Source organism: Rhinolophus sinicus, linkage group LG06 (assembly GCF_036562045.2).
Source record: "Rhinolophus sinicus isolate RSC01 linkage group LG06, ASM3656204v1, whole genome shotgun sequence".
In the NCBI taxonomy this organism is placed as follows: Eukaryota; Metazoa; Chordata; class Mammalia; order Chiroptera; family Rhinolophidae; genus Rhinolophus; species Rhinolophus sinicus.
In genome coordinates this window covers 135,668,513-135,692,679 of record NC_133756.1, presented here as the reverse complement: position 1 = coordinate 135,692,679, position 24,167 = coordinate 135,668,513, and the positions used below count along the sequence as shown (strand labels likewise).

Sequence of the window (24,167 nt, the reverse complement as noted above, 5' to 3'; positions counted from 1 at the left end):
GCTGGGCATGAGTTTTCCTTGTTACCACATTCCCATTAGCCTTCCTCTTTCTTTTGCATAATATATTTGGTCCCTACAAACCTTTGAGGTTCTAATCCCAGTAGTGACCAGTTGAAAATCTCTTTATTGAACTCTTATCCTATAATCCTGGAGCCTTTCTTTGATAAACCGTTGCAGAATCTTCAGCTTGTCTTGAGCTGTACTGAGTAACTAAAGGAAAGATTAGAGTGGTAGCATGAACAAAGGGACAAGCTGAGGGAGCCATGAAGCCTGAACCCCAGCCAGAACTCTGCATGACAGCAATATACTCTGACGCCAGGCAACCAAAAGGAAAGGTGTCCCTTTCAAATCTCATCTGCCTCTTTGTAGTTCATTGGCCAAGGGTAGCTATATGTAGATGTTATAGCCACGGGGGAGCATGGTAATAGCAGGAAGAGTTCCTGCTGGGACTTCTAGTAGTAGCATTCTGTAGATCAGCTCTCTGGCACCAAATATAGCAGAAGCCCAGTCAGTAACTCAGATAGCTATGGCAGCCTTCAGGAAAGATCCCCAAAAAGGAAGGTGGACATCGACTCAGGAGTGGACTTCCAGTTTAACTGTTATGTGACCTCATTAGAACCCAGAAGTAGAATGATGTAGAAGGATTCTGGTCTTATGTAATTTTCAGGCAACTTTTCAGTTTCAGGTACTTTGCAGATCTTACATTGAGATATACATAGTTGTTGATTCATAAATAAATACTTACTCCAAATAATAGCTCTAACTTCTGCAGTGGCTGATGTTGCCATTCTGTTGAATCGCTTCCCTAAATTTTCAGAGTGATATTAAGCATAGACTAAGACACAAACCACCAAGTGGAAGAAATCAGGTTCTTGAGTGATTTGAGATACCAGTCACACAGCCAAGTACATTTGTTTTATGCCCTTGTCTTCAGTGCTCATTTTGTTTCTTGCCCTTTGATCTAGGACTTCTGCCATCTGATTCTTGAGGGGATCAACAACGTGTCTTGTCAGACCAACTCCTTGTCAGAAGAATGACCATGCACCCTAACTGTGATGTCTTCCTTGCTGTCCGGAATGCATATTCCCTCTCCCATTTCTCGCTATGTTAGTGGTGGAATCAGACAATCACATTCCTTCATGTCTTAAAAAAAAAAAAAAATGCTGAGAAACCAATGCCCACAGTAAGCTAAGTGTAACAACTTTTTGCAAGTCTTATTACCCATAGTAAAGGGGAGAAATGGAGAGATTATTAAGTATAGATATTCAGACAAGCTCTTAATAACAGAGTCTGATGGGTTCTATTAAGACCAGAGGGAGGTTGCCATGGGTTGAATTTGTGTCCCCCCCCCCCCAAATCAATGTTGATCTTAACTCCAAGTACTTCATAATGTGACCTTATTTGGAAATAAGGTCATTGCAGATGTAATTAGTTAAGATGAGGTCATGTTAGACTAGGGTAGGTTTCTAAGCCACTATGACGAGTATCTTTATAAAAAGAATGCCGTGTGAAGAGACAGACATGCACCCAGGGAGAAGAATGCCATGTGAAGATTGGAGTTATGTTGCCATAAGCTAAGGAACTACCCAAAAGTAGGAGAGCATTCTGGAATAGATCATTCTCTAGCACCTTCAGCAAGAGCATGGCCAAGTTAACACCTGCATTTACGACTTCTGACTTCCAGGACCAAGAAACGATAAACTGCTGTTGTTCTAAACCAACCAGTTTGTAGTACTTTATTATGACAGCCATTGGAAACTAATACAGAAGTGTTCTTAGTTTCGCTCCACTTGATTCTGTGTGTATTAGGTGGGAGTCATCATTTTTGGTACTGTGGGAAGATAGGAAGATAAACAAGACATGACTCCTATCTTCAATGAGTTTGCTGGGGAGCACAAATAATAAGACAATAATAAATAAGGGCTATATGGAAATAAAGTAAGCTGGTGTCAGTGAGCAGAGAAAAGCATGACGTACCAGCCTTCCAGACCCATTGCTTCCTGCTCAGTGCTCCCTTTCCCTACACCCCACACAGGGCTTCCATGCAGTCACGTGGCTCCTCCTGCCCCCCTCCAACCAAGAGTGTCACTACTGAACCTACCCTTCCTGAAGAGCAGCTCTTTCCAATGACCACCAATCTTGGCATTTATTTCTCTTGGGTTTATGCCATCCAAGAATGGGTACTGTGGTATATCTGAAATAGCACTAGTCCTGGGATCTAGCCCCAAATTGGACAAAGCAAAGACTACCTCTAACCATAGATTTTTTTTTTTTTTTTGAAAAAATGGAAGTAATGACCCTCACAGCATTGCTGTGAGCATCAATAACAGAGAATGTCAGGAGGCATTTTGAGAACCTGTAATATATCATAAAATATTCATAGTTACTAATGGTCTGATATGTTTACATCCAGTTAAATACTTCCCTTTTACCAGAAGCCTCTTGCAAATTTACTGTCTCCACCCAAATGGAGGAACCTGAAATCCCTGCATTTGTTTGACACCTTATAAAGATTTACAAAGCTTGCAAATCAAATCATCTCACTTAATGGTTACCACAGTTCAGCGAGCTATGCACTGTTTTGCAGAAGAAGATACTGAGCTCAAGAATTGAAGTGGTTTGCTCATAGGTGGGTAGAAGTGTGATGCGAAGCCAAGTCCAGTCCTCATCTTATTATACGTGGCAACCCCTGGTGAGGGGAATGTTTTTGATCACCCAGTCCTTTTTATGTTTTTAAAAATAAATCCTTAGTAGAGGTAACTATTATGTCCGCCATTACTGCTGAAGAAGTGTGATTTTGACATGGAGAACCCTCTGGTGATACATCAAGGTTTTATTTATGTTTCCAGACATATCATAAAGAATCATGTTCTGTCAAGAAAAGAGGAAGAAATACAATGGAAAAAAAGGCACAAAAAATTATGGGGATATGGTCAAAACTTAAGTTGAATCCACCATTAAGATGAGTTTATTGTTCCCTGGGTTGACTGTATCGATTTTCTTGAGGAAAAAGACTAACTTGGGGATACCTCTGGAATAAATATGTCCCTAGATTTCCAAAAAAAAAAGAAAAAAGTAAAAATTGAGACACTTTGTCTTCTCCTTGTGTATAACCTTGAATTTCACACAGGATCTTGAAAGAGAAGAAAGAGAAAAAGTGTCATCTCATAAATATGGTGTGTAGTTCTTTCTGTCTAGTTTTGGAATCCAGGGACAAGTGGATCACTCTGCCTTGCAATCATTAAGCAAGATGCAGAAAGCACGAATCATGTATTTGTCAATGTATTTTGATTATCCACATATGCTCTTGGGTTTGAGTTGTGGGTAAGTAGATATGGAAGGAATGAATATGCCAAGCTCTTGTCTTAACATCTGGAAAGCACCACAGTCCCCAGGCAACCATCTTACCCCCATGTCTTCCTTGGAACTCTTGGACAGAAACTGCTTCCATTCTCTCCCCATTCCTGTGCAACATTCTGCAAGACAGATCTGATCATCTCAGGTCCCGCTAATATTTTCTTCAATTATAAGATAGCATTTGAACACGTTAGTCTTGAACACTGCATAACCAGATTAATCGTCCTCTTCAGCCTCATATCCGCTCTGAAGCACACTTGATAGTCTACCACACCACCTGCTCACTCCTCCAAACACACCACGGTAGCTACACTTCCATGGTTTGCTAATATCATAACCTCTGCCTCTATGCCTTCCTCCACTTACAAGGTGGACAAACATGTATTCCACTTTCAAAGTCTAGTTTGATGTCTTGTTTCTATCCTTCTCTGACTTTCCTTCTAAAAACAATTAATTTAATAAGGAGGATAATATCATTCTGCTTACAAATCAAATGTCATCATGCATTCTTCTCTTCTCTAAGTATTTGTTGAGTTCCTAATCTATGTTAGGCTATGGATAAAATATGGAGAACAAAAGACAGCTCATGGCATTTATGGATTAGTGGAAGAAAAATATGTTAATGTTAAGTTTACAAAGAAATATATAAATGCCTCACTGCAAATTATAATAAATTATATGTAAAAGTGCTCATAGAACACTGAAGTGGTGGTACACTTACGAAAGGAATGATTATGAATATATGTTAATATGCAGAATTTGCTGCTCAAATGTGAAATTTTATATACACAAAGTTCTCTTTTAATTTTCTCTAATGACATTCTACACCTATTTCTATTTACTTCTGTATTTCCTCTAAACCATAAGTTTCTCAGAAGCAGATGTCGTGCCTAATTCATTTTTGTATCTCCATAGTACAATTAATAGGCCTACAAATAGCTTAATTGATGTTGAAAAAAGTAATGATGGGCTAATTTGTAGCTGTTGGGAAAAAAAATGTTTTAGTATGCTAGATTTAAGCTTAACTAGTTAGCATTTCAACATACTAAATAAATCCCACTTGTTCTATATGTATACCCACAAACATTTGGGTAGTGCTAACAGTAAAATACCAAGCTCTTTCCACCGTGAGGTCTTTGCAAACACCGTTTTGTCTTTCTGAAACTCTCTTCTTGTCTTGCTCTGCCAGGCTAACTCATAGTCGCCTTTGAAGTCTCATGTCATGTGTAACATTTCTGAGGATATTTTATTCAATACACAGACTAGGTCGAATTCCCTGTTTGAACTTCTCAAAGCACCTATACATTCGTAGCCTCTATCACAACTGTAATTGATTTTTCTGTTCATTTTTTTTTTTACTATCTGCCATCCCACTGTCTTAAGAGTTTTATGGAGGCAGGATCCATTTAGGTTTTTTTTTCCACTGTATTCTTACTATCTGCCACATACTGCATTCTCAATATATATTTATTGCTTGACAAACTGTCTAACTTACTGAATGAAAGAGTGGTTCTCAACTATCTCAAAAGCACTGCTGTGAATCCCAAGAAGTAATTTCACACTACCCTCTGCTACTAACTAGTTGGGTGGACTTTAACTAGACACTTCATTTTTCCAGCTGCAGCATTCCCATCCATAAAATGAAGGCTCTTGAGCATAGATTTCTAGCCTCTCCAACGTCAGGACTCTATAATATATCCCATTGAAATAGTAAAAGTCAAGTGTGACCTGTTATTAAAATTTAGACTCATGTTTTTCACAGACAAGGATTTCAACTCATCACAGGGTGTTTAGTTAGTAAAGAGTTCCATGAAATTCTGAAATTCAAAGTTCTGTAAACATGTGTAAAGCATTCCCCATAAGATAGTTTCCAAAATAAGAGTCAGGGAGAAAATCATCACAGAAAGAAGCCCACTAAGATGATGGGTGGCTGATTAAAAGCAAAGTCAGTAAGAATGTAGGCAGGAAGTAAACATTTAGTCTTGTATTTAGTGGAATTCTGAGGAAAATTAGCATACTTCTTCAAGTTGACTTGAGGAACTCAGCTCTTTGCAGAGAGAATACAGTCTGAGAATTTCAGAGCTTCAGAGCTAGGAGGATCTTTAGAAACAATCAAAGCTGACCCATCGCTTTATTTTCCAGATGGAGAAGCTGAAGCCCAGATTGCTGATATGACTTACCATGAATTAGTTAAGGGGGTAGTGGCAGAATTAGGGACTGAACCCAAACAGTACTGTTTTATTCTGCTATCCCATCTCAAGCGGGATTGAGAGAGTTAATATGCCTTTAAAGTAAGGACAACATACAAATTCCTACCCTGCATTCATGGACCAGAGACATGCCCCCCAACACCCCTTGTGTTTAATCTTAGAGAAGCAGTTCAATAGACTGATATGAAATCTGTTGGAAAGATGGCTTTCATCTGTGACATTTATTCTCATGCACACTTTTGTTGGCTTTGTGCAGAAGAACTTCATTTGGATTCATAAACCGGCTCATAAATGTGTAAAATTCTACTTTTACCTTGACTTTATAAAATAAAAACATTCCTCCAAAGCTGTTGCATTAAATTATATGGCTTTAGAAAACTGTCAAATGCTCTTGAAGATCATGACAATATCTTCATCGGCAGCCCAGATATTAAAAAAAAAAAAAAAAAAAATGGAGAGAAATAAGCCTTGTGTTCTCTGGGGAAAATATTTTATCTGGTTTGCTTGTTTTTGTATTTTACAATACAGAAAAATGTCACAAAAAGTATAATAAAAAGCCATATGTGAATTCCCAGAATTAACAAATACTGATGTACTCTCTTATTTGCTTCATGTCTTCATTTAAAATTAAAAAATGATAAATCTGAAATTTCTTGATACTTTTCCCAAGTCCTTCCTCTCTAGATGCAACCACTATGAACATTTTTGTGTGTATCCTTCTAATCAATGTCTTTATCCACTTACTACGCAATATATAGTATTTTGTATATTGATAAATATGTAGATTTCATATAAAAAGCATGCTGTAGTATCTATTGTTCTGTACCACATAAAATTTGTAAAATATGGATGGAAAAACAATTTAGGTAACCAACCTGAGTAATTTATGATAAAAATATAAATATCTCAAGATAGTTTCCAAAATGGACCATTTTGATGAGTCTGACATTGAAGTTATAATTAAAGAGTTAATACTTTGTGTTTACTTAGCATTATGGGAAAGGGGGAGGGGAAGTAACATTTGTTAAACTCTTACTAACTGTGGCTGGCTGTGCTAATCACATGATATGTTATTTTATTTAATTGCAAAACCAGCTACCAATCTGGCATTAGATTGCCATATTGTAGACGAAAAATTGCCTCAGAGAAATTAAGTAACTTACCAAAGTCACACAGCTACTTGGAGGCAGCAATGAAGAATACAGGATCTGGAACCAAAAGGCTCATAGTCACCTTCTAACTTTAGTCCATTAGCTGTATCACCTTGAATAAGTTACTTAACTTCCCCGTGCCTACGTGCCCTCATTTATAAAATGGAGTTAACAATAGTATCTAACACAAAGGGTTTAATCTGAGGATTAAATTGTATTTGTGTATATCTATAACATATACATATTACATAAGTATATTATAAAATATAAGTCATAAATATGTACACTGGGGCTGCCAAAAAATGTATACCGATTTTAAGATAACATCTTTTAAAATGGGTACACATTCTTTTGGCACCCTCTGTGTATAAAACCCTCAGAACAGTGTCTGGCATTTCATAAGCCCTATACAAAATGATTCCTATAGTTATTATTGGATCCCTCATTCACTTCCTCCTTTAAAATAAAATCAAAGGTAAATAACACCTAAACAAGCAATGAAAAACAGGAACAAAATAAAAATGAGGACTGGAGAGAAAAACCAGCGACTGAGCCAAAAAGTGGTTCTCTAAGTTTCTTGAGAGGGAGATCAGGTAGGACATGGAGGCCTGTGTCCTTTCATACCTAATTGTTGACAGAGCTCTAATGCATCAGGAAAGCGCTAATGCCTCAAACTGAGAAAGGGAAGGATGTTTATTTACTGTATATTGAGTACAGTAATAAAACAGGTCCTCAAACGTGATTTTACAAAACTGCAGCAGTCTCTCTCTATTTTGCTTGCTCTTGGTGAAAGCCAAGGGTTTCACTCAACAAAAGCTGCTGACTATGGTAATATGTAATAGAGTAATATGTCTAGGTTATGCAGCTTTTAGGTGCCTGGCTGCACTCAGGGGGGAAAGCTCAGAGAAGCTTGAGCATTTTAAGGGACTGTTTAGTATAAACAAACCTTCATAAATAAAGTATTTTTGACAGCAGCTGAATGAAAATTTGGGTTTGAGGTTTTGCATGAGAATGGGGAGAGAAGAGAACATTAAAAACCCTGATCATTATATCACTACGAGAAGAAGGAAATCTCAATAGCCCCTATTTGTGGTTAAAACTGAGCATGTACATGAAGGGGAAAAAGGGGAAAGAGAAAATGCATGGGTCCCTAGAAATCCAGGGAAGAAACAGAAACAGAAAATAATTTGAAGAACTGGATGGAAAATGCACTTAAGAAACTCAGCCCATCCATGTCCCCTCTTGCAGAGATTCAAGCACTGGAGATAATTGATGCTGAGCTTCCCTCAAGCCCTAAACTTACTGCAGCATGGGGATCTCTAAGGCCAAGGAAAGCTTCCTCACCTGAAACTGGAAAAAAAAAAAAAATTAAGAAGGGGAGAACCTGGAAAGCAGCCCAACTTTAGTAGGTTAGGGATTAAGAAAAATCTCACGAAGGTTAGCAAGGGCCCCGGGTCCAAGAACCTCTTCTGTTAGTCACATCTGTGTGTCCTGACTGGGCAGCTGAGCGTGCTGCAATCACCTCAGAGAGGGGACTGGACTTGAGGGTTCACAAGAGCAGAGGCTAGATCTGTTTTCTCTCCACCGGATGCCCAGTGACTTTCACAGTATAGGTGCTTAATAAACACTTACTAAGTGAATAAGTGAATTAATAAATGAACTCCAGAAAGGCCAATTGCCAGTCACATTCTACTGTAGACAAACACAGGAGTGATAAACTATAGAGAGGAACTGAAATATCCATCATGGTTAGAAAGGTTAAAGGTGTTTACGTCACTTTGCCTTGCCCAAAAAGATCCATGCAAGCAGAAAGATAAAGGGAAAAGGGTGCAAAGAAGAAATGTTCATAAGTAAGGTATTGGGTATGCAAATACATTAAATATGGCTGATAGTATGTAATAGAATATTAGATTACAAACTCCATTATTCAACTAGGAAAATATACATGATATACTGTTAAATGGAAAAAAGGAGGTTGCAACAGTAGATCAAGTGTGATTTCAAATTTGCAAATTACAAAGTAAGTGTGAATTTTCTGTATATGCGTTTTTATAGAAAACATTCTAGAAATCTTTTAACAGTGATTATCTCTGAATATCAAGATTACCAATTACCTTCATTTTCATTGTTTTTCATATTGTTCTTTAATGAAAGTTCCCTCCCACACCATATTACATTTATAATCAGAAGATTAATAAAGTGATTTAAAAGTAAAAATAAATTACTCTCTTGCTGTGGCCAGATACTGTCATGCGGGACGCCATTTGTCATGTGGGGAGTCCGGCGGGGTTTCTGCTCCCGCTCCCCACATAAGAACGCAGGACATGGTGAGGCCAAAAAGGAACACCCACGGAGCCATAGATGGGGGAGTCATACCACTATATCCTCGCTGGCGGCTGGGTTGGAGACACAGGAAACAGGAGTCACACTGTTCACAATACTCACTGCACCGCTTGCAGGCTCAGCCACCATCTTCTTGCTAGCCCCCATTTGCTGCTAGCGTAGCCACAGCAGTTATATTAGTGGCCAATGGCTCACTGGTTACAGCTGACGGCCAACTAGCTGATGGCCATCCAATCTCAGTTGATGGCCATTTACTACCTGAGCCAACACCTTTCTATGTGAGGCCGAGAGCCTGGAAACTGCTTTCTGGGGCTCTGTCCCCACTGATACCTTGTATTCTTGTTCCAGCCCTGTCTGGGGGAATCTTTAGGAAGTTAATTACAACCTATTAGACCCAGTCCCCTTATTTGGAAAATAGAAATATTGATATTAATATGTGGCCTTTCAAGTTTGCAAGGCAGATATGTGAACAAAATGGGTAATACATGGAAAAGCACTTTGCCAATTGCAAAATACTAGCTACATATAGTGAACCAGATGGGGATGGGCATTGGGATGAGGAGGAAAATGTGGGAAAAGGAAGGACAAAAAGGAGAAGGGGAAGATGACTGTGCACGATTGAGTAAAGAGAAAATGAGTGTGGCCAGTGGTAATATCAGGAGATATCAGAGTACTTTTCTTACAGGAACTGCAAATGTTTTTGCTATGAAATTGGGGAAATTAGATAGTGTTAGATTCAAGCAATTTTCATTCCTGCCATCAAGTTGTACAAAGATGGCATATGAGCTGCCTTAAGAATTAGGCTTGGTCTTTGGTCATTATTTCTTTATGCAGAAGAACACAGGAAAAGAAAATATACTCCCTCACCTACAACCGCCCACCCCCACCCCCACACACTGAGGTTATGTGAGTGGAGAGTATGGGGTAGTGGTTGAAGCAATGAATATTCTTTAATTTTTTAAATGAAAACCTGGTTAAAATGAAAATAAAAATAAAAACAGAAGTATAGCTAATTAGAATAACTTCTTTGCAAATCTATAACATCCTGTGTTCTCTTGATCAAGTCAGTTTCTCTTACTGACCTTCAGTGACCTCACTTGTTCAACGAGGGTTGTCCACTGAATCGTCCCGTAAGCCCTTTGAGCAAGGAAGCACTAAGAGTCTCAGATTGCAGTGCTATGTAGTTTTAGACTCCCCTTTCTACACTTCTGTAAAGTAGGGAATCTGAACTATGATTGCCTTTCTAGTGACATGGATATTTGATTGGCTGCTTTAATAAATCTTGCTCACTCCTGGCTGGTTTTGCTGACATATTCTAACATAATGTCGTTGCTCTACTTTATCTTGGGAAAGTTTAACTTTTCTGAGTTTCAGTTTCTTCTGGGAAAAAAAGAGTGTTTGTAATCTGGGATAAAAAAGAGTTGTAATCTGGGATAAAAAGAGTGTTTACTTTACAAGGTCATTGTGGAGTTACATAAGATACTGTATATATAATGGTTAGGGCAATGCCCAGCACAAAGTATGCGTGCAATCAAAATTAGGTAGTATCATTGACCTGACAAGTTTTGAGTTTTTTCCTAAATTTTTCTTTAAGCTTAGCAGAAGTTGTGAGAAGACTGTCGTCAAAAAATAGAGTTTGGTCTCCCTAAAAAGACAAGTATCCATCAAATACCCTACAAAATCTTTACAACCGTATTAATTATATTCCCCAAACTTTCTTTTGTATCCCTGTGGCAATCTTGTGGTTATCAATTGTGCTTTCTAATCCCCTCACCTTCTCCCCTATCCCTACCCCCCTCTAATCCAACAACCCTGAGTTTTTCCTCTATATCTCTGAGACTATTTCTGATTAGTTGTATGTAAACTGTAATGGAAAAATAAAAAATTATTAAAAAGAAAAAATAGAGTTTGACTCAAAGACCTAGATTTTGATGTATTAGGTTGGTGCAAAAATAATTGCGGTTTTTGCAATTGTTTTTAACCCTTTAAACCGCAATTACTTTTGCACCAACCTAATAAAACTCTACAGAACCATCTCCACAATCTAAAGAACGCCATGCTCTTCTATTAAATATCAAGTGGCTTAAAAAAAGTGTTATTCTTGGGCCTAGATGTGGCTGTGTTGGAGCCACATCTAAATTCACACAATCACACAAGCTAAAATCACACTAAAATTACAACCTAAATAAAATAAACCCAAATTAATGTATATTTTTTTTACAAAAGGATAAATAGAGCATTTTATTAACACTTTTTTTTTTGCAGCAATGATAGTCCATATCTTTTCATTCAACACAACAAAAGCCTATGATCACATTACATCACTTTGAGACACAAAGCAAAAGATATTTTTATTTTCTTAAGGTCAAGAACGGTTTGCATTTTTAAAACAAACTTTTATGTTTTGTATTTGCAGTAGCAGGGCCTCCAGTCACTAGCACAGTACACTGAACAGATCAAATATCCAGAATAGACAATTAAATACACCAATAATATTTTGTGCTGAATTGGGAAATGCATTATTATCATTTTAGAACATTATAAAGAGGTCTGATGTTAACATTTTTTAAAAGAAAAAAATCATTCCAACCACCCAAAAAGCTACCACAAGCAAAATAAAGATAATATACTGACAGAACATTTTATGCATTGCACTTATTGCTTGGTACACAAATGTTGCAATTCCTGTTGAGTTATATTAAGAAATGACAAGCAAAATGCCTCTGCCCCGTCTAAAATTCAATGACTCTATGAAAGTAGAAATTGCAGTCCCCTAACCCAACATTAGGTGTATGCTGTTTTTGGTTTTTTTGTGAAGATTGTTTATTATGTTTCCGTGTATGGATATGTATAAGATATACAGATATATATAGATATATATAGATAGAATTTTAATATAATTTATTGTCCTATATATTTAAGACAAATATATTTTAAATGGGACTTTAAATAATAAAATTGTCTACTTACAGTCTCTCTATTAATCATTTTTATATTACATATATAGCTCTGTGGCACAAGTTTCATATAGTATTTAATTATTAAGGAAGAAGAATATCTAAACCATTTTCTATTTCTTTTGTTGTTAATATTGCATTTTCAGGGCTATATTATTTCATAGTAAATTTCTTATTAGATTCTTCATGGTGATTGCATCTTTTTTTCTAATGCAAGTTACAACCTGTACAAAGTTGTAATAAAAAATACATTGAAGTCTATTTATTTTTTATATTTTTTGCAAAAAAGTTATGTGATATGCTACATGAAAAATCAGATTTTATTGAAATATGAAGTGTTGTATACTGTTAGGTAAATGAATGGAAGAACGTGAAGCATACCCCTCACTTTACAAGTTCTTTCACAGATAGAATACGTGTTTGTGCCCGAACATTTGATATAAAACACTGCAAGATTCCTTTCGGTAATCAACAAATTATTCCACATTATGTAATAACAATAATTATTTAGTACACCTTGCTAGTTGCTAGCCCATAATATCCTTCTCTAATTGAGAGATATCCCAACTCACGATTTACACTCAATAAACGTTGTCAACATCTGATGCAGCCAACATGACAACTTGACTGTTTTTAACAGGACTTCTGTGTGAGATCTTGCAATACAGTGTAACAAATATAAGTGCATTTTACAAGATAAAGTAGCTTTGGCTTCCTAACCTTTGTAGGATGAAATGTGCCAACTGTTTTAGTTGTGCTTTATTAAATGGTGATGAGTTTTAGCTCAGATGAAACCAATGAGTAACTACTTGCTTCTACAGTGTTGACCAGTCAACCTTGAAATCACAAACGCAAGAATAGATGACCTGAATGGAATGATGGGATTTCACAACTTCTACAGATTGCACTTGATGGTAACTTCATGAGTTTCTTTTGATTTCATTTTTACAGCAAGACTTGCCTGGTTGACATGTTTACATGTTTACACCACATATTTTTTAAAATTTTTGTGCAATCACAATTAACTTAATCACAAACACTAAAAATAAATCCAGCAATTAGCTTTGTTATGAATAATCATCTCGGTCCTTATAGGTGTATGAGTCTTGTACTTCTTCTTGTACAAATTCCTCTTTCTTTTCCCAACCATTGGGCCAACCTCCATTGGCCTGTGTTGTGGCACCATAAGACTTGGTGGTACCATAATTTATATAATTTTGAGTAATGTCCCCTGTTTCTTCATCAAGTTCATCTTCATGGATAAATCCACATTTTTCTTCACTTGTTTCCTCAGGATCTGCCCAGGGTTGCTTCTCTCCTGAGGCAAATATTGCATAAAATACAACTCCGCCATAATGGACCAGGGCAGCAATCAGGAAGACATACTGCCACTCTTCACGTGACTGTAGTGACAAAAGTAGCACTGTAAGAACAAACTCCCCATGTTTGAAAAGGCTAACATCTTCTCTAAATGCTTAACCATCAAGCTTTTCATAAAATGCTACCTGCAGGGAAAACAACTATTCTGATTACATAAAGCAAATGCTGTGGTAGAAACTTCCTATAATATGATAACTGTCATTATTCAAAAATTTTTAAATCTAATGCTGTGAAATAAAACTCCAAATACACCTATGGTCTGTTAGTTTTTAAAATATTCATAATCTCTTCTTAATTCCATTGATTTACTTATTTTTTTCTCTCACTCCTTTTGTTAATTTCCTTCTGATAAATCATGATTTTGAAGCTCTCTCTATAAGGACAAACAGCTGATAATTATATTCTTCCGCTGATAATTATATTCTTCCGCTGATAACAGCAGAGGAGTCTGAATGGAGGTTTGCACATAAAGCTCAGAAGATTTCTGCTTGTTTCTTCTAATAAGCTAGGAGCTATTTTTTTTGTTTGTTTATTACATCAGGAATATCAGAAATATTAAAAGGTATCCAGAACATATTGCTTATTGATTGAGAAAGAGGGCTCACTCAGAGGTCTTAGAGAGATATTATCTTCTGAGCCTCAGTTATCTCCCCTAGTTAGAGGTATGGTCACTGGACCAAAAAAGAAATGGCAAAGTGAATATATTAACCTTTTCTCCAATCATGAGAGAGAATCTTCTATAACTGAACATCTGTTTTGTCCCTCTTACCTTATTCTTTGTCATTGCACCAACAATGATAGGGCAAACCATTCCTGACAATGTGCCAACGCCATTAGAAATGCCCATTAAGATACTGGCATATCTTGGAGCAATATCGAGGTGATTAACATTGAAACCTGAAACACACACACAAACTTTGACTCAGAGAATCCTAAACTTCTTAGAAGTAAATGCCTAGAGAATATCCTCTACCATACTCATCACCCTCCTTAAAAGATATTAGGTACATAGCATGTGCTTAATAACTGCTTTTGGATAATTTAGCTCAGGAATATAGTGGAAATAAAATGAGGTATAATTTCTTGTCTAATAATATATGTTGCTCGCTCCACAGAGAGGAGAGGAGATATGTTCTCTTAACAACAACAACAATAACAACAACAACAACAACAAAAGAAGGGTTAGCAGGGAGAAGGTAAGTAGTAACAAATCTAAATAATGATTTCTAAATGCGTTATTATTTTTATTTTTTTCTAGTGGAAATATGTTAAGTAAACTTTCTCAACATTCAAAACATTAAAGAGGAAAGGAAATAGAAAAATAGATGATAGGTAGATAGATAGATAAAGTTTTATCACCAGCCAAAATCAGATGTCACAAGTACAAATTCTTAAAAGGTATATTACCAGATATAGCAAATCCACTGAATCCCACTGCCAGTACCAAGAAGGAGATAGCTACCCCTCTAGTATGAGAATAGCCAACAACCAAAAGCAGGGTTGCTTCCATGCCAAAACCTTCAGAAACAAACACATGAAAACACTTCAGAATTTGTGTAAAATATTCCAGTGAGCCAAACTGTTAAAAATGCTTATACTTATTGACCAAGCAAACCACTTCAGGGAGTCTATTTAAAAAATAATGACAGTAATAATTTACACAAAGAGATTACTGAAAGCTCCTTGTGTTTTAATAAAAACATCAAAGAAACCTTAAATTTTAAGAGCAGGAGGTCAAGTTCATTATGTGGTTATTTAAAATGAGTTATAAAAATCAGAACACGGGAAATGATTATAAATGAACAATGAAGGCACAAATTTAACTGCATATTTAATACGCGTAGCGAAAGTTACTCATGTAGATCAGAACTTTGTGAACTCAAAACATGTCCTAACGTCACTTACGTACTTACCCCCACAATTCATGATCTTTCTTACTGTGGTAGTTGAAAGAATTTGCTTGCTTCTTAGAAAATCTGCAATTTGCCCTCCAATAGGCACAATAATTGTCATTACTAAGTGTGGCACAGCAGATAGCATGCCAACCTGATGAAAAATAAAAGGGGGAGAAATATATGTGACCATATGTAACGTGGGCAATTTAATGATCTTGTTTTTTTGAACCCATCGTAAACACTTTATTAGACAAAGGAAAGAAAAATACTGTCTCCAAATAAATACTCATTCCTAGAATAAGTAATAACTTCCACAGAATAAAGAAGAAAAACAAGTAAATTTACTTTGATCCCTTTTTATCTTCCAGCATACTTTTTTTCTGTGCTATGAGTCAGTAAATTTTGAGTTTATGAATAAACTATCCTGAATCTTATCAGAGTGATTCACATTTATGTGTACATTCCATATTCTTAAATATGTTTGCAAAAATTTATCGTTAGTCAGAGAGGGGAGTGGAAGAAAGAGAGACAGAGACAGAGAGGGAGACAGTGAGAGGGAGGAAAGTGTATTTGAAAAAACATTGAAGAGACTGTATTTTAAATTTATTTTTTAATTCATAATAAGGCTAAAGAAACTTTATTGCATTTTAAGTATATATCTCTTATGAGTTTTATACTTAGTTTCATACATTAAGAGCCCAGAAAATACAGATCAATTCTTTAATTTTAGGCAAATATTAATATTTAGTCATATTATTATACAGTGGAATATATAGTTTCTGTACTAATTTCATACCAAATAGCCCAATCTAAAATCTAACCCACCACATCAATTCAACACACATTTTTTTGACCAATAATATGTGCAAGGCACTATTTTCTATGCATTATTGAGGCAGAAAGTATAAATAAAATGCATTTTAATCGTGTATTACCAAATACATGGACTCAGTAAATTTTAAATATAAACATACGGAAGTGTTTTACTAAGTATAATTTGAAGCACAGTTCCTTGCAAATTATAAGTACTTGTTCAAAGTTTATTATTTGGTATAAATATGTCTTTCAAATTTAATTATTGAAGGTTTTAGACAAATCATGTGTTTTATTTTACAATGGTGTATAGTGTGGTATTGCGCCCATAGACTTGGGTTGTGGTGATGGTTATTTGAGACAGTGAATGACTCCAAAATAACTTAAATGTCCAAGCTATTTAATTGTCTCTTTCATTTCACATGGGAGTGTGTTACATTATTGTTATAGTTTATTGTAGAGTTTGGATTTGGATCCATATTAGCCTCGATCCACAATCCATGGTCTATTTCATTTATCACCTCCTTTACGTATTTTTCAGATAAGTCAAGAGACTTTTTTTTTTAGCAGTATAATTGAAATCTTCAAGTCAATCTGTGTGTGTAGAGTTTATTCACAATTTTAGTTAATTCACAATTTTAGTAATACGTGAATCAAATCAACCCATCTGGTTATTGTATTTAGTTTTTAGTTAATTCACAATTTTAGTAATATGTGAATCAAATCAACCCATCTGGTTATTGTATTTAGTTTTTAGTTTTACCTCTATCTAGCCTTTTCAATTAACTGGAGCTACAAGGCCAGAATGACCATACAGTGTTATTAACATCAGTTGGCTCCTTCACTCTCCCCCATGAGACCTGACTTTGTTAATAGCCTCTCAGTGTCATATTTGTCCTAGATTATGAAAATGGACTCACACTCCAGCAGCCTTTGTTGAGAAGTCTAACACCTCTCAGAGCTCCTAAAGGCTACCCTGTAATGTTTGATCAGCTCCAGGGAGAAGAGCCCATCTGCAGCAGCCATTCTTCCCAGCAATGAAGGAAACAGTTTCCTTAGAAACAGTGATTACAAAAGAGCTCTTAGAATAGCTACTCCCAAACTCAGGTTTTCTTCAGTTTCAGGCCTCAGATAGTCTTTCATGTAGAGACATAATATGAATAGCGAGCCCAGCTGGACTTATGTAATGACATGAAGAGAAATGGCAAGCCCATTGCCAGCACAGACAAGTGTATTCAGGATTCAGCAAAGGGCCTGGCACAGAGATGGCATTCAACAAATACCTCGCGAACTACTTCAATGAATATGTGGTTTACCTGAATTTGAATGGCATAGTAAAAGGAATTGAAACATAAATCAAAGGATCTGGGCTTAAATTTCATTCTGCCATTTATTACCAGCTTGGCCTTAGGCAATTTAAATATCTTCCCTAGTTTCTGTTTTCCCATCAGTGAAATAGAAATGGTGATAGTTATTCACCTGGCCAACCAAACAAGGTTGTTCATGAGTCTGAAAGCATCTTCTAAATTTTAACCCTTATATGAATATAAAGTAGCATTATTATGCTCATTTTATCCTTATAGAAAATCTCAAAATGACTATATTTTCATAGGTATAACACATGTCTGTAGCATTAGCATGCTGTACTGTAATTAATAACCACGCCCTCCCTCCCTCACCTTGCTTTTTTTTTGGCTACGCCATCAAGCTGTCAACTCTTGAGGACAGGAACCATGATTTTGTCCTGAATCTCACCCAAAACTTTGCATATCATGTTCAACAAATTCTTGTTAAATGAATAAATCAGATGAACAACATGCAAGAATGTTTTCAGATATTTTTTTGCTGTCCTCAAATCTTTTAGCCAAGCAGATTTCTGAGAGCACTGAAGAAGAGTTAGGTTGGTAATTTTTATAAATAAAATTCCATCTTAATAAAATACCTTTTTATTCACTGGTATGTTGTCTCTGACCTGAGACTTAACATAAGCTTTGCTGAATTACAGGGAAGAGGGTACATTGCTACCCACCCCAACTGAGATGTAAACTCCATGAGGGTAAAGACTAGTTCTGTTTTGTCTGTATTTTTAGCAACAAAGAGCAGTTTCTAGTACACAGGTGAATGCAGTCAACACTCAACCACCTTACTTAGTCTTTGATTCCCGGAAGTTACTAATCAATAAATAAATGAATTAGGTCATGAAATTTAGAAGATAAAAATCTTGGCAAAGGAACTTAATATTCACTTGAATACAAAAACAACGCATGAGTTAAATAAAGATAATTTTTCCATACCTTGCTGATTTCAAATCCAAAGACTTCCTCAAAATATGCTGGCTGACTAATGAGCAATAAATAAAAAGTCCAGCTTCTGCAGAAGTTCGCCACAATTATTGCATAGACCGGCATAGATGTAAAAAATTTCCTCCATGGAGTCTTGAATTTCTGAAATCCCCAAAACAGAGCCATTCTGATCATTTAAAATATACTCTAACTAAATAGGAATGATATGAGCTTTGTTTTCTCAGTATATGTATGTTGGGGCATGAGTAGGAGGTAGGTAAGTGGGAGTGAATCATTAACTATAACAGTCCATTTAACCTTAGCTGCATGAATAATCGTTGGAAGTATACAACAGTCCATATTTATAGAAAACTAATTCCAAAAGCATAGATCTTAGTTTCCAAGTTTTTTTTTCTTTTTTGGCAGTGATAAATCATGTCTCAGCTAAAACTCACTGCCAAATTAGTGACCTTGTTGGTATCCAAAATATTTTATATAAAATGCTGAAAATTCACTGCAGTCAGGAGGATAAAAATAAGAAAAATTAACAACGCAATATTCTAGACCCTATCTAAAGACAATGATACCACCAACTATCTATAAACCCTCTTGACAGCCAGTGGATATCAGTATAAATTCTGTGCAAGGGTTTATAAAACTTGCATGGTGTATACATCTGGTTAAAGCATTTGGCCACCCAGCACACCATGGGCACATCATAACTACAGTCACGCATCGCATGATGATGCTTGAGACAATGAAGGACCACATATATAATAGTGGACTTATAAGATGATAATGGAGCTAAAAAAAATCCCTATTGCCTAGTGACACCATAGCCATTGTAATGATGTCCTAGTGCAACACATTACTCGCATGTTTGTGGTGAAGCTGGTATAAACAAAGGAATATCATGCCAGTCATAGAAGTATAGCACATACAGTTATAGTAGTAGGCTATACCACCGTGTTTCCCTGAACATAAGACCTAGCCAGACAATCAGCTCTAATGCGTTTTTTGGAGTAAAAATTAATATAAGACCCAGTATTATTTTATATTACGTTATGTTATGTTATGTTATGTGTTATGTTGTGTTGCATTGTGTTGCATTGTGTTGTGTTGTGTTACATTATATTATATAAGACCCAATCTTATAGTAAAATAAGACTGGGTCTTATATTAATTTTTGCTCCAAAAGACGCATTAGGCCTGATTGTCTGGCTAGGTCTTATTTTCAGGGAAACAGGGCATCTGGGTTTGTGTAAGTACATTCCTTGTATTCGCACACCAAGTAAATTACCTAACGACATATTGCTCAGAACGTATCCTGCTGTTCAGCAGCACGCGGCTGTAGTTATTCACGATATTCAAGACATTCAAAGTTAACAACATAAATATTACCGGCTTTACTTATAATACCCATCAAAAAATTACACGTACCACACTTAACGATCCTGTATACACCCCAATATAGAACAAGTATCTTCCCCTAAGATTAAGTTTTGCAACTTAAAATGTCTTTCTCATTTCCAAATACTTCTCAATTATTTTGAACACCAACATATACTGTTTGAAAAAGAAACAATATCCTAAAATAACTTAGTTTAATGGTAACTTGGGACCTTTGACCTGACCAAATTAGTAAAAGAGGAGGCAAACACTTTTTTACACAGATTTGGTAATTGTGGGGGTGGGGGATGACGGCGTATAGAACCTTATAATTACTAGTATTGATTGTGAATCAAATTGGGCCATTTAAAGATTACATTAAAAGCAATATAGTAGGAAGTCATATTGTGGTAATCAGAAATATATATATATATACTATATATAGGAAAAGAAAGAAACAAAAGAAAACAAAGCAAAAACAAAAACCTGTCCTAATAATATACAATGAGTACTATATGGCTTTGGATAAAAATGTATAGTGACAGCATCACAGATGGGTTCAAAAATTACTGGGGTTTTTTTCTTAAATTCAATATATTCTGGAAAAATGGTGTCAGATGAATATACTTATTGACTGATAAGAAAAATTGCCAAATACAGGAATGTCTGCATTATACTATTATGTTTGTATATGACATAACTTTAGAATATTATTAAGAGTAAATAAATTTTTCCTGCTAGGAAGGTATTTCTTTTACTTACACCATGATCATCTCCACTACAAACTTTATTCTTCAGGTTGAAAAACACTTTATCAAATGTAAGAGAAAAGTGTCTAATTTTATGCCTTAGAATTCATTGGGGGCCATACGAGGGTTTGTGGTATTCTGATAACATTCTACATACAGAACTGGCTGTTTGCTTCACAGGTGTATTTAGTTTACAAAAATTCAGCAAGCTGTTTGCCTAAGATTGTGTGCATTTTTCTGTATGTGTGTTATATTTAATTAGTTTTTTAAAAAAGAAAAAAGAGATTAAAGAGACATTACAGTTAGCCGCAATGTGTGATCCTTAATTGGATCCAGACTCAAAACAATATGCTGCAAAAGACATAGGAAAATAGACTAGGTCATAGAATTGGGACTGGATGTTATAAATTTGAATATCATCTAAGTATTAAATAATGTCAGGAAACGATTTTCAATTATGTTAGGTATGATAAAAGTACTTAGATTGTGAAGGAGAATATTCTTATTTTTCTAGATAGCCATGTGAGGGATTCACAGCTAACGTGTTTTGATGTCTCATTTACTTTGAAATCATTCAGCAAAGAAAAGTGAAATAAGTAAGGCAAGATGTTAATAACTGGTGCTTCTCCACAGTGGATATATGGGTATTCCTGTTACTGTTCTTGCACATTAAATGTGATCACAATAAAAAGTTCAAAATAACTAATGCATTAGTTCTATTCCTACTTTATCTCATTTTTTAAAAATTTACTTTGACGCTACAGGAAAGTATAAAATATCAGAAATAAATAAAATACTGTGTTTAGAAAAAACAGTAAGACATAGAAAATGGGAGGTTTGAGATTATCTATGCTGTTTTATTAACAACCGACTGGCTGTTCTTCTTGGGTTCATTTCCAGAAACTGGTTTTCACTTTTTACTTAGACTAAATTTCTGATTGTTCTATTAAAAAAATTATGCCTGATCTAGACATACAATATCTCAAAAACTGGTAAATAAAAGAAGTATGCTTAACTAATGAAGATATAGCCTGATAAGATTATTTTTGACTAGCAATTGATGCTAAATCCTGAACTCACCATGGATCAGTCTAGAGTTAGTTTCTGCTCAAGGTAACTGTAGCAGGTGGACACCAGGACACACCGCCAACACCCACCCCACAGCACCACTCATTGTTTGAGACACCACCATTAGAAAGAAATGATCAATCCATTTACAGAAGGAAACAGAAAGGGGAAAGTTCTAATTCCAGTCTATTTGGCTCATGGAACCATAATAATGTAAGGATTATTTTTAAGTGTTGAAGTTTAACTTCTAAATAATATCCAAGATGGGAGTTTTCTTATTCATTAAAGGCCAAGATACCCTCAGCAACAATGGATGACAAACCTTTGTACCTAGAATAAGATGTCAAAGACAGGCTTTCTCTAACAAATGAAGTAGAGAAGCAGAGCTGGAATAAAACTCAATTAGAATAGTGGGAGGAGCCTTTAAAAGAAAGAGGAGAAACATAATGTGTAAGGGGCATTGGTTTCTCAGCCAGTGCATGTTACCTTCCAACTCTTAGCATAAGGAAATTGAGTTATGGATTAAGTGCTGAATTACTCAACCTGTCTAAATATATTACTTGTGCTTACCAGTTTTTTTCATTTTTATAGTACCATTAGCTATTTATTATTACTACTTATGATATATTACTCTCACAGACTAATGAAACATTTGCATTATTGACCTAGAACTGCATTTCACTCTCTATAAACAGATCCTATCCCAGAAACCAAATCATAATCAGAAAAAAAGCTTTATAACATTACCTTTATAATACTTGATTTTTATAATAATAATCCTGAAAAATGGTAACCTTTTTCAATAAAAGGATTATACTATATTAAGAATATTTTTCATGTTGCCATTCTAATGCTTCAGTATTTACTAAACCACATATAATATAAATAGGCATGTATAAAATCTACAGTTAGGTCATTCAATAAACAAAAAAATAGCCCTTTCTATGACTGTGTCAGGTAATTTGGCATTTCCTACAATCTAAATGACTATTGTTGAATTTGTTTAAACTATGGACCATATTGAACTTTTTTAAAAAATTTGCTTAGGTTTACAGTCATAGCTATAATCCAAGGCAAAATGTGAACATGTTTAACAAAGATAAAGAAAAAATAAACTGTAGATGGAGGAAGTAGCAATCATTCCTAAGTAAGTCAGAGAATATGGACGAATTAAAAAAAATCATGATTGATACCAAATTAGTTTTGTGCTCGCTTCAGCAGCACATGTACCAAATTAGCTTTGTTGAATAAAGACTCATAAAAGAGTTTGGTTGGTTGAAGGGAGATGAGATGGAGAATAAGAATAGAAATATACACCATAATAAAGTTCTTACTTCCATTGCACCTAAAAGATTTGCACTCTCTCCAATGCTTTCTTCTATGTACCTACGTTCTTCATCTGTAATAGTAGGATGCTTTGCAGGACTCTCGTAAGACACCAAAAGCCAAAACATGTACCAGATCATTCCAAAGCTACCTGCAAGCAAAAGTTCAAAAGGAGGAAGTCAAAGAAAACCATCACAAATACTTCCATTTCACAGTCATTTGCTGAAGGCCGGTGCTGTAGTGTTATCACTTTGTCTCTGTTAAATAACACTGATACCCAGGAAACTCACAATAAATAATTGTCGAATGATGTGGTCTGGAACATCTTCATACATCCAACAAACATTTACTGAGCAGTTACTTTTACAGGCAGTCCGCTAAATGACAGAAATACTATGAACAAGAAAACATTCCAGTCCTCAAAGAATTTTTCTAGGAGTGACTTTTTTTATTAATTGCCTGTCTTGAATATGTGAAAGTGGTCTGTATTTCCAGAGAAAAGAAATGCTCATTTTCCTCTACTGTTAGCACTTCAAGATCTAGTAAATAGACTACTAAGTAAAATCTAGATTATTTTAACCTGAGTGGCTATTATACATTTAAAGAAATGGGCTTCTGTAATTAATGTAGCAACATTTCCCACTTTATTTGACTTGCATGCCATATTATTTTCAGAACATGCTATTACCTATTGATCATTCTTTGTGAAGATGAAAGTTTATACAGTCCAGTACAATAAACTTTGCAAGGTTTTTTTCACCCTTCTTGATTTAGCACTCTCACCATTAAAAATGCACTTATTGTGCAATATATGCATAAATCTAAAGCATTAATAATAGAAAGAATTTCAAGTGATTTCTTGAAATGGCAGCTGGCCATTTCATTTTTGCCTCATACAGTTCTCTCTTTCTCATGGGTAAAAATCTGAATGACTCTGGTCTCCATAATACTTTTTTTTTTGCTTGTTCAATTTCTAAGAACAGTTCCTTAATACCAGAGTTTTTGATGTTCCATGCTTCTTTTAATTACTGAACATGACAGCAAATACAATATTGGGTCAGATAGTGTATGAAAACTCAATGTAGTGTAGTAGTTGTGGAATATGATCTTTTAGATTCAAATCCTGGCTATGTCACTCATTAGCTACATGATCTGATCAGGAACTGAATCTCTATAAACCTCCACTATAAAATGCGATAATTTTTTTATGAGATTGTGGCAAAGAGAAGTTAAAGGAGAGGATGCAT

The 24,167-nt window shown here is 35.4% G+C and overlaps 1 protein-coding gene across 1 annotated transcript in view; it reads right to left on the bottom strand.

The window, feature by feature from the left end:
- Positions 1–12,279: 12,279 nt before the first annotated feature.
- Positions 12,280–24,167, bottom strand: part of SLC17A6 (solute carrier family 17 member 6) — a 37,484-nt gene continuing 25,596 nt past the window's right edge. The window contains exons 7-12 of the mRNA XM_019742622.2: positions 22,929–23,071; positions 18,401–18,550; positions 15,312–15,444; positions 14,806–14,916; positions 14,168–14,295; positions 12,280–13,421 (exon numbers count right to left, since the gene is read on the bottom strand). Coding sequence (XP_019598181.1) covers positions 13,086–13,421; positions 14,168–14,295; positions 14,806–14,916; positions 15,312–15,444; positions 18,401–18,550; positions 22,929–23,071 — 1,001 coding nt within the window. The 3' untranslated portion in view covers positions 12,280–13,085. The remainder of the gene's footprint in view (positions 13,422–14,167; positions 14,296–14,805; positions 14,917–15,311; positions 15,445–18,400; positions 18,551–22,928; positions 23,072–24,167) is intronic.